Below are 11,892 nucleotides of genomic sequence, written 5' to 3'. Positions count from 1 at the left end.
ATAAATAAACACACCCATACAGTTTTAGCTTATTATTATCTGCTTATTGAAGTGTGATGTATACAGAGTTGCATAATGGAAATCTGCTGGTATTGTCTCGTGTTATGTCATTTTCTTCTCAACAAAACCTCAATATAGACAATAGTTGTGATTTTTTTAACTGCATGATGCACAAAAGTATTAAAACCTGCAGATGAGTATGTCAGGAAAAGAAACCCACAAACTGCAGAATTGTGGGATACATGTATTTTTCCCCGTCACAGTCACTGAGAAATCAATGTTAAGAACTAAGCTGAGGCATCAAAGACCAACAGCCTATCTGACCTGCAAAGAGCCCCACTGTGGGATATAATGCAGCATTGTACACCAGTTACTTAAAGACCCATTCATGCAGACACTAAGTAAATGCATAGGACCGTAAGATAAGGGGTTTGGGGCAGAATACGATTTACAACACTGCCTCCAGCCTTTACGATTAAACAACTTGCACACAAATGAAAACATATGAACTGGAAGAAACACATCAGATGAAATTGTTGCTGATTAGAGAAATACAAACCAATGGTTTTTATTTTTCATAGCCTCCTTTGTCTCTCCATAAAAATAGTGTTGATCAAAATAAACTGTGGAATAAAATGAAAAATAAATTCATGGTTCAATGTATTTCATGGGAAAGCCCCGATATCAGACATTCATGTTTTTCATTTGAATCCCCCTTTTTTTCTTCTCTCCAATAGCAGTGCGGTCAGCAAAGCCCTGTATCACTGCACCACATGTCTGTTCCTTTGAGAAATTAGCACTGGAATGAGCCCTTGCAGAGACGAGTCAGGCAGCTGCTGTAATGCATTACTAAATTAGCCCTAAACACTACACAAGCCATTAAGAAGCATGTCAAAACGTAAAGGGAAAACAAATCATACAAAAAATGCAACTAATAGTAGAATAAAGTAAATGCAACAACTGCTGTTAGCCCGCATTTCATCTTTGCCAGTTGAACCAGTTGGGAATCATGTGCATACTAAATAAACATGTTTAGATACACTACAACTAAGAAGCACTGGCATTATCAAATAAACGCAGCTTAGCTCCAGCAAACAGAGAGTTAAACCTTAGCTGCAGAAATTCACTGCAGTCCAAAAGCATTTGGCTGATAGCTACTGAACAGCACATTCTATCTGTGCCATTACACTGCTATCCCTGGACAAATGTTTCTATCTAGATTTTGCTTGTGTATTTTGGTGTTCTGGAAATACAATTTTATTGCATATAATATTTGGCACAATAGAAATTGGAGCTTCAATCTGTGACGGTTTTCAGAAACCAGTGCCTGTAAAAAGGGTTTTCTTTTACTGCATCCTAAATATGGTCAAAGAACAAACAAAATGCCTCTCCACCGACAGTAGACGGGACCATCTTTCATTATCAATCACAAAAGCATTTCAGTGTCTTTGTATTTTTAAATAGAAGTCACCAGTTATTAGAAAATAGTTTCAATTTATTTTCATCTCTAATATAATTTGCATGTCTCACCACTGTCTGATGGTAGTTTTATTTATATATATTTGACTTTTTTCATATTTATATACTTATGTATAGGCATGTACAAGAAACCAAAAAAGTCTCTGATTTGCACTTCTGTACAAAAGAAAGTTACCATTTTGTTCTTTGTGCATTCTATTGCATGGACTCATGAGCAGATAGGTGGAAGGGAGAGGTCGGGACAGAGTCAGAGATAGATCCATAGTAAGCATTACTCAAATTTGGGTCTCTTGAACCTTCTCCTTGGCATGAGTAGTCTTAAAGATGTAGGGCTCAGTAATGGTGCTGATGTGGCTGTGATGCTGTCTGACTGTGCGATGAAGTGAGTTGCCTAAGTTGTTCTGGGTCCAGTGGGCTCCGTAGGCCCCTCGGCGAGATGAAGAAGAGGAGGACACAAACCCAGGCTTAAAGGTGTTGCTGTTGTGTTCCACTAATGTAGGCAGTACCAACCCTGTGTCATCAGAGCCACTAGATCCAGAGGTGGGCGGCGGAACTGAAGGAACCTCCTCCTCCACCTGTATGATTTCTAAGGTCCTGGCTGCTGCCACGGTGCTCCTCTGTTGATGCCGCTTACGCAACTTATAGAATGCTATCAACATGGCAGCTGCCAGCAAGGTAACGGCAACAAAACAACCGATGATGATCTTGGTGGTCTTCATCACCTCATCCAGACTGGCAGCTGGCCCACTAGGAATTCTTGCAGTTGGGATTGGCACCTGCTTTGGAGTCTGGGTGTTTTGGAGCAGAACAGTGGGTGTAGAGATGAAGACGGGCTGAAAGACAGAGGGAGAGGCAGGGACAGTGGGCTTGGGTTTGGGAGTCTCCTCCACTGTGGGCTCCAGGACCTCCACTGTGACGGTGGTAAAGTAGGACAGATTCGAAGTGTTGAGTTCGGCATTGCTGACATTAAGGTAAGCAGAGGCATTGGAATTTCCAGCCATATTGCTCACCATGCAGGTGTAGACCCCAGTGTCTGAGAGTAGAACATGGGAGAAGTTGAGTGTCCCGTCGTTCAGGACAGATATCCGTGGGTGAGCAGACCCATGGGTCAATACAGTCCCATTGGGGAGAAGCCATCGGACGGAGCTCATTGCAGCTGTGCGACACTTAAATTCTGCCACTCTCTCTGCTGAAATGTTCAAGTCTCGAGGTGCGTCGAGGATGAATGGTGCCGAACACTGAAAAGTGGTCTGGTCTACCTCCACCAGGTATCGTCCTCTAATGTGGACTGGGGTGTGGCAGCGTCCACAGCAGGTGGAATTTGTGGGAATGTATTCTCTGAGCCACCAGGAGAGCCACACGACATCGCAGTCACATCGCCACGGGTTGTGGTGCAGGTGCAGCTCCACCAAATACTGTAGAGGAGTGAACAGGTTATGGGGGAGGGACGACAGATTGTTATGGGCTAAGTTTAGCTCCACCAAGGCTGTGATGTCATCAAACGCATTCCTCTCAATTGTAGTGATAGCAGAGTTCATAATCCACAATTTCCTTAAGGCTTTGAGCCCATGGAATGCCCCAGGCTTCAGCTCAGGGAAAACATTCTCTGATATCTCTAACTCCTCCAAACCTACCAAGGGTGAAAGATTAGGAAACTCCCTCAGGTTACACATCCCCAAGTTGAGGTACTTGAGGTTTTGAAGGCCCTCGAATGCCTCATCAGAAATGTACTCCAGCTTCCTCAGCTCTCCCAGATCCAATCGCATGAGGGATGGGACACGATTGAAGGCATAAGAGGAAATGCTCTCAATGGGGTTGTTTCTGAGCCATAACTCTCTCAACTTTGACAGGTACTCAAAAGCTCCACTCGGTATTACAGTCAGTCTGTTGTCAAACAGCTCCAGGGTATTGAGGCTGGTCAGACCATTAAAGGCTCCCACTTCAATCTGCCTGATGGCATTCCTGCCCAACTGCAGTACCTCCAGGTGATGCAAGTGCCTGAAGGTGTCTGCCTGAATGGTCTCTATGCTGTTCTCCATCAGGTTCAGGTACCTGGTGTTGGGTGGGATGTTTGGAGGTACCCTAATCAGGCCGCGGCGGGTACACACCACCTTGCTGAGCTGATTAGTGCAGGAGCACACACCTGGACAGTTCTGTGGAATGGCTGAGCCCAACACAGGGCCTGTAGACTGGCACATACTAAGAGCAGGTACCATGAGAGAGAGCACGGCGAACAGGGCTGCGTTCCAGGTAGGCTGCACACTAACCTGGCCCAGACGACTCATGGTGTGGAGGGCTCATTATTCTGCATGGTGGGGGGAGACGGCACACACCAGAGGACAGACCACCCTAGCCTGGCTGGAGCAACTCAAGGCTCCCAACTTCCATCGACAGTGAAGGGAGATGCTACGCCGAAACAGAAAAGAGACAGAGAGAAAGAGAGATGGGGGGGGGGGGGGGGGGGGGAGTGGGAGAGAGAGGGAGGCAGAGTGAGTGATTAATGCAAGAGATGTAGCAGAGGGAAAGGAGTGGAGCAATATATGGAAAAAATGTTGGAAAACAGCATCGGTTACTTACCTCATCAGGGTGAAAGTGATCCTTTTTGCTTCACTCCAAATCTTACAGACAGCAGTAGTGCATCAGGTTTAAATTCCACTCAATGGATTGCATGAGATCAATGTTTTCTTGTTTTCCGTTGCTGAAAAAGTAAGGTGGCCCTCTAATAACCAAGGGTACAAAATGGCTCCTGGTATTAAAGACTGAGAGCTGCATGGAAAGAAAGCACTTACAGGCAGAGGTGAGGCCAGGCAGGTTTGGCAGGTGCCTGGATCCCTTCTGCCCCTACTACCTGCCCCCCTGCCAGGCTGCAGACTCCACGATTCAGCTCCACTGTGGATGAATCACAGTGATCCATAATGCAGCTAAACCTGACAGAGGAGTGGAGAAGTAGAAGTGAGCAAGTTAAATAAATGAAAAAATCCCCGGCTCTTGGTACATGTGTTGGCTCGTCAGCTGGTCGCCTGTTTGGTGAAGAGTCCTTCCTCGCTGTGACTTTGCCAAGGGCTAGTCGGTCGCTGATTAGCCCTGTTGTGAGAGAGACCAGGAGACAGGAAAAAGGCAGAAGGACTCCCGGCACAGTCGTCCCACTCTCTTCTCCCCTGTGTTCCTTTTTGCTTCCTCCCTACATTGGGCTGGCCCTGTTCAGAGCAGCTGCAGGCTGCCGTGTGCACAGTTAGCAGTAATCCGTCTATTCCTCCAGGGGGGAGGAGGGGGGGCTGGGGTTGGTGGGAGAGATGGTGGTGCTGGCAAAGAGGGGGGTGGAGAAGGGGGATGCGCTGCGCTGTTGGAGCTTCGCAAAAGGCTGTCGGAAGAGATAGCGGGAGAGAGAGAGAGAGCGCTCTTGTCCTCTTCTGTAATGAGAGAAAAGAGAGAGGACGGTGCTGGGAGAACGTATTTGGAAGTGGACTCTGTGCCTGTATCCATAAACAGAGAAAGCTGTTGAGGATTCCTCTCTCCGCCGGCTGTCTGTCCCCAGGGCTGTCTCCTGCAGTGCTCTTCTGCGTTCTTATATGTTAGTTTTTCTCCAGGGCTGAGGTAGTAAGTTGTGGCAGTTAGCCATGTGTGTGGCTGTCAGACTTGCGGCTGGCTGGTGGACTACTGCAGTAGCCAGAGTAGAACAGAGAGAGAGAGAGACGGAGGAAGATGGAGAGAGAGAGGGAGAGAGAGAGAGAGAGAGAGAGAGAGAGAGCTACTGACAGATCAAGCGAGGGAAAGATAGAGAGCGCGAAGGAGTGTGTGTGTGTGAGAGAGAGAGAGAGAGCGCGAGAGAGCAAAGTCGAGATGAGGAGGCGCACAAGCACTCAAACAGGCAGCCCACCGTCACAGAAGCAGCAGGAGCAGCATCCTAATCCTCATCTCCTCTTCTTGTTTATTCTCCAATCTCTCTCTTTTCTCTATTCCCCCCCTCTGATGTGTGTCGGTGTTGCAGGCAGGCTAAGATGCTCACTCTGCCCCCTCCCTTTGTCCTTCAGTGGGAACGTGAATGTACTGCTGACGCACTCTTCTCAGCTGCTCAGCCAGCCTCAGAGCAGTGCATTGGTTTGATGCAGTGTTCTTGTGTATTAACACATTCAACCTCCCCTCCTCCCCCTAGCCCTCCTTCTCCCTTCCCTCACTGTAACTATATTCTCTCTCTCTCTCTCTCTCTCTCTCTCTCTCTCTCTCTCTCTCTCTCTCTCTCTCTCCATATCTACCGCCTTCTTGTCTGTCTGTCACTCTTTACTCTCACTGCGCAGATTGCATTACCTGTGCTGATTGTCCAGCTCTCTTGCCGTCGGTCTCATGCCCCCCAGCACACAACAGTCTTTCAAAATTAAAAGCCCTCTATTACAATGTATCATACAGAGGCAAGAGGTCAGTCTTTCTACTCAAACTGAAGATTTTATTCTGTCTCACAAGGCGCAGCAGTGCACCAGCGGTTTCCACTGGAGATGCTGTTTGCTGCCATCCGTTACCTCTTGTACAGCACAGTTCTGTTGAGTGATGCCCACAAGAATTATTGCACAGATATGATTGTTTCTTGTATTTGGGTTTCTTTTTTTTTATGAATTGTGGGTGGATTTATTGTGTGTGTGTGTGTGTGTGTTTTGGAGGTGGGGGGTGGGTGGGTCTGTGACATCATAGAGGACTGAAATGCTGACTCTGCTTCTCCGTGTCTGCTGGGCAGTCTTCTCTTAGGGGAAGGGGAAGATGAAAGAGCTTGCACGCTCTTATCTCTAAGAAAGATGAGAAAGAATGAAGGAGAGAGATAGAGGGGTAAAAAAGACTTGGTGAGAGAGAAAGAGAGAGAGAGGGAGAGATGGGGTCTGGCAGGGGGAGATATATCCACGTCCTTGGTGAAATGGGCAGAATGGAACCTATAGAAAGCGGGGAGAAATAAGATAAATAGGGATGGAGGGGAAGAATGAGGGAGATAGATGAGGGGATGTAATGCATAGTAGCCTCTTCAGTGGAAAGGCGCAGAGAGGAAAAAGAAAAGAGGGATGAGGATTGTGGGTGAGGTGGAGGAGGGATGAGGAGAGTGTTGATAGTGTTGGATTAAGCATCATTTGAATGCAGGAGAAGGCATCTCCCTCTCTGCCTGTGGCTAATGACCACATTCTCTCCCTTTCTGCCTCCTCTCTCCTGTCACACGTTTGCTCTTGGGGTTGAGAGGGTATAATAATAAAATAAAAAAAATAAAAAAAACAATACATGCAGACAATATCAAAAGTGCCACAATCATTTTAGAATTCTACCTCCAACATGGCTGCAGATGAAAATTCAATCATATGAAGGATTTAATGAGAATCCCACAAAGCGTCTCCACATTGAAAGACAAAGTGGATGAAACAATTTATTTTAATGGAAGCAAGGACCAGCAAGGCGACCTGAAGCTTACCCAGGTTTACTTAGTGTACTTGGTGGACTAGGAATTGTATGCAATCCCTTATTTGTGTTAATATGTGAATACAACACCAGGGTAATTAAATCAAAATATTATTTATTATCACCTGAATCAAGAGCACAGCGGCACTGAAGATTACACATTAGCCCTCTGAGATAACAGATCGTCCCTCACAGTTAGCTGCACATGCACAGGAACTGCCTTGCCATGCTTGAATCACCGACAAATGAATCAAGGATGGCGGAAAAAAGAGAAGCCAAACTCTCTAACGTCTGATTGGTGAGGTAAACTGCCAGCTAGACTCGAAAAACATGCCAAGACCGACTCGTGTGCTAATCCTATTCCCATTAGGTATGGTGCTTTAGCGTGTGGAGAGGAGGGAAGGAGTGAGCGCAGCGGGTGGGGGGGAGATAACTATTAGTTAAGGTGGTGCAGGCAGGGTTGGTCAGATAATTGATGGCCATGGTTGTAGCTGCTGTGTTAATGCTATTACAGGGGGCATGAGCATGGAAAGGTCACTAAGCACACTGAATATATGACGTTCGCACCTGCCATCTTTATGGCTCTGTCTCCGTCCACCTTTCTCCCACTCTGTCCTCTCTTTGTCTACACGCGTCCATCGCCGGCCCGGCACTAAGTGAGGAATGTCGGCCGTGGCCTCTCACACGCCTCTGTGTAACGCCACCGCTCCTATTGAATGCGTGAAATGAGACTTGAGGATTTATTGCCATCCGAGAATTAATACATAGCGCGTTGTATATCATGCAGTTGTATGGAATTAGATTCGCGTAGCATGCAGTGATACAATGCATCAATAAATATTTCACATTTGGTCTTGTCGTTTGAAATGTTATTTATTATGGGCCGGCTGTCAGCTGTGATCAATTAAGCCATGCACTCAATCCTATTCCAGCCACTACATCCTTGACCCTATCCACTTCAGCTTGATTTGAGCATTCACAATGAAGATTTGTATGATTTTGACCCTTGTATGGTCTAAGACACTACAAACATGCAAGAAAACTGACAAATTCCTTCAGCACTATGTTTAAACCAGGCATGTGAAATATTTTAAGGTTTTTCATGATGGGTTAGGTTCAAATCACAGAAGAGCAACAGAGTTTAAGAAGAATAAGGGCAACCAACACTTTGCCCTTAAATTCAGCTGATCTCTACTTGGTACAAAATGTAACATTTTGCACACATTAATTTACTGCTTTGGGGATATTTTCCAGTTTTAAAAAAATCACACAGAATGTATCACAAATGCTGGGGGAGCAACGAATCTTTCAATATTTCTCTATTTACACCCTTCTTAAAACTGTAACACAAAGTGCCCTCTACAGTTGCACGTGTGAATCCTGAAGAGTGACACTCCACGGCGAAGAGCTAGTAGAGAGGAATACATTTGTATGTCGTTTCCTGTAATGTATGGATCTCGCTGACAGTCTGCGAATTCCGTGTCAGTGCGAAGACATCAACATTTTCTTCACATCAGTTTGTCGCGAGGGAGCAATGCCAAAAGAAGAAGGTGGTGCGGGCCGTTTCAGTAAACCTGGAGCCTCTGACGTGCCATCAAGCAGATAACACCTTTCACCATGTTGTCGCTGTCATAGGTAAAACCACTCACGCTGCGTCGACATCATAACGTCTGATCAGGGCCGCTCACTCAGTACGGAGCGCCAGCAAGGACTACCATATGGCCCCGAGGAGGCGACAACCACCAGACGTTCAAGACAAACAACACACAGCACGATGAAGGGGGATTTAGACTGTCGCTCCAAGCGTTGGAAAGCGTTGGATCCTGGTGGAGGGGACGAGCGGGAGCTGGACATAGGAGAGGGTGGGAATACAGTGGGTCACATCAATAGTGAGCGAGTGACATCCTGCCCTGCACAGCTGTGTCAGGGTTAGAGGGGAAATTAGTTGCAGGAAGTGAAATTTAGATGCTGTTAACCCTGGGTGTGTATGTGTGTGTTAGACCCAGTTAGTTGGACTGGGAGGTCACCATCACTGAAGTCTCAAGCTATGGGCCATCTAGCAGGTGTTTAAAGTAACGCTAGTGCTTCACAGGTCTACTCAGTAGAGATCCTACTAGTTGCACTGTTTATAAAGCCACCACTACCTAAAGGTGCCATGGCATCGGTCCAACAGCCCAATAGTCCGAACAGGTTTTCAGAGCAATAGACCTTTATTTTTAGGGCGTCGGGCCATCGGATTAATGGGCCGGTCCAATGGGACATTTTTCTGACTATTGGGCTTTAAGCCTGTTAGCTAGTCCCCCTCTTAATGAGCTTTATGACTGGTTGTTCTACCTGGTGAGTGAGAGTTAAAAGCTGAACTCAATAGATGACTTCTGGTCATGGGCTCAGCACTTGCGCTATTGAGTTGTTCGGGTCAAGCCCTCCGTAAGGAGAGCTGATAAAGCTACCACTACCTGCTGATGATAGCATTATCAGTGGCACTCACACCTTTCACTGCTAATACTACTATAGCTTTTGCTTAGTTACTGTTAACAGCAATGCAGCTACACTGTGTCATTTAGTTACGACTGACGGATCTAATTAGCTGCTAGCGTAAGCCATAAGCTTGCCTTTTGGTAGTGCTCCATGCCGCCAGTGGATCCCTCTCCTCTCAGCCTGTGCTTAGTGTGGCAGGTCAGCAAAGTGCTGGAGCAGCATTTGGCCCTAGGAGGAGAGGGGTGGATGGTGAAAGAGGGGAGACCAGAGGAAGCAGATCGATGTGGCCTGTATTCATTAACCCTCACTCACGGCTCCCTTCCCTCCCCAATCACAACCCCGCCATTTTAGGACGGCAGGAGGTGATTTATTGGCTGTCCTGGCTCAGTCAGCACCATCGACCCACAGTCTGAGGAGAGTTGACTCACACCAGGATATACCGATTCCCTCACTGTGGGCTGAACTCACTCAGTGAATCAACGCCATTCAAATAGGAACCACACTGTGGAAAGCAGGGTGATCAACATGTATTTATTCCTTTTTGTACACAGACAGAAAACACAAACAATGTTATATTTATTAGGTTACTGCCATCACAACAACAAGTTGTGTGGTTCTCTACTTTGTAAATGGTAGGTTATAAGTTTGAATTTTGTACGATTATAGGATGATTATATAATTACATGTAGAAGTACTAACTTAACTTGTTTAGTTACTGGAGACATACAACTTTTAACATAATGAAAACATTGTTGTGCGCCTGAATTAGACAAAGATGTTTATTGTACCATTTGGAAGAGGGAGGGAATCAAAGAGAATAAAAGTAAAAGCTATTTATGCATTTTAGATTTGACATTTAAAAATCCATTTAACAAAGAGGAAATATTGAACGGTAGATTGTGTTTGAAAAGATTACACTCTGAACAATTTGCTCCAAATAGATAATCTAATATTTTTCTCATCATTTGTTTGTTTGTAACGAGGACGTGTTTATAGTGTCACACATTTTCCCTTTTCATTCATTTACAAAATAAAACAATCTTGCATTCATAAATGTACATACATTTGATAAATGATGAGTAGAAACATTTATGACATACATTTGTGAAAAACAGGGTTAGTATCTGTTTTGCAGTAAGTTCGATAAGTGCGGAAGCTTCTATGTGTACAGTTTTGTCAATGTAATGAAACAGAATATAGGGGGGAGATGTGTTCATATGCTCATAACGAATGTAATCATTAGGCATTGCTGGCACTACATACTGTATAAACATTACGAAAGTGCAATTATTCTTCAATTCTTATAAGAAATGTAAATGAGAAACAATTCAGTAAATGTAATTTGTAGACAAGAATGCAATTAGCAAACTAATGTCTCCTGAAAATGAGAGCTGGCATTTTGACCTCATGAGAGTTCAGCCTACTTACATACATGACGTAAATTTGCGAATCTAAGTGAATGCATCTGTCAGTTAATTCCCATGTAACCGTACGATGCCAATGTTGCCTTAATGATCTACACTTCACTCTCCCAAATCCATCATGCTGGAGTCACATTTTGTCAAACAAGCAGCTTGTGAATGATTTTATTGATTTCATACAACAGAGAACACATGGGGCGCTTTGTTCGTGCGGACACAAAGTGACAGAGAATGGGGTCAGATCATAATTCTATTGTGCTCACACTTGATCTCATTCAATTTCCTATCGATACTCAATTGTTCCCCTGTTGCTGAATAATCCATGTGCACACACAGCATGTGGTTAAGTCAGGGATGAGAGGAACTCTGACAACAATTACGAAAATAAACACTATTAATCAGAGCTGCACGCTTCTGTGAAGAAATAAATAAAGAGTGTCATGAAATTCTTCATCAACAGGTTGCAATGTTTATCTATTTTTGTTTTCACATCTGGTTGCTAAAACCTAGTTAATTATATTTGTGTGTATCCTATTATATTTGGCGTGATTGATTTTGTAAGGCTGAACTAAAACATGTGGAAAGAGTGCTGTTCAGGAGAGAGCTCTCATTGTTTGCAGACTAATGACCTCCATGACACGTGTCATCCTGTGTTTGGGTGATTAAAATTGCATCTAATTTGTGGTTAACGCCATTAACATTACCTTAAAATTAACAAGCCTGAGCCTAAAGTTAGCACATCGTAAAAAATCAGGATTCATTATAACAGAGTTGGTGTTCTTCTCTTTTACCCAGTTGAAAGGAAGTGAAGTTGGTCCTTGCCTGTCGTACATGAATGATCAAAAGAGAGAAGAATGCTTTTAAACAAATGAGACGCGGTACCAGCACCATTTTTTTAACATGCAAACGTACGCCAAAGTGTGCACACAGACACACATCCCACTATAGTGGTGATGTATGAAGGCAGTGTGTTGGATGGACTCCCTCACTTCTCATATGCAAATAACTCTCCCCCATGTCGCTCTGTGATTGGCTCCTCATTATTAATATTCTGGCAGCGTGTGACTTCGTTAGCCCAGAGTTACTG

General features: G+C 44.9%; 1 protein-coding gene across 1 annotated transcript; it reads right to left on the bottom strand.

The window, feature by feature from the left end:
- Positions 1-1,754: 1,754 nt before the first annotated feature.
- lrrc4.2 (leucine rich repeat containing 4.2) lies at positions 1,755-3,764 on the bottom strand. The gene has a single exon (XM_076142469.1). It carries the CDS (start codon positions 3,762-3,764, stop codon positions 1,755-1,757), a length of 2,010 nt encoding a protein of 669 aa, XP_075998584.1.
- Positions 3,765-11,892: the final 8,128 nt, after the last annotated feature.

This window comes from Genypterus blacodes, unplaced genomic scaffold (genome assembly GCF_046128005.1).
Source record: "Genypterus blacodes isolate CSIRO-AG114 ecotype Tasmania unplaced genomic scaffold, CSIRO-AGI_Gbla_v1 ptg000021l_1, whole genome shotgun sequence".
Taxonomy (NCBI): domain Eukaryota; kingdom Metazoa; phylum Chordata; class Actinopteri; order Ophidiiformes; family Ophidiidae; genus Genypterus; species Genypterus blacodes.
Note: the sequence above shows the minus strand (reverse complement) of the source record. Positions and strands in the feature narration are given on the sequence as shown.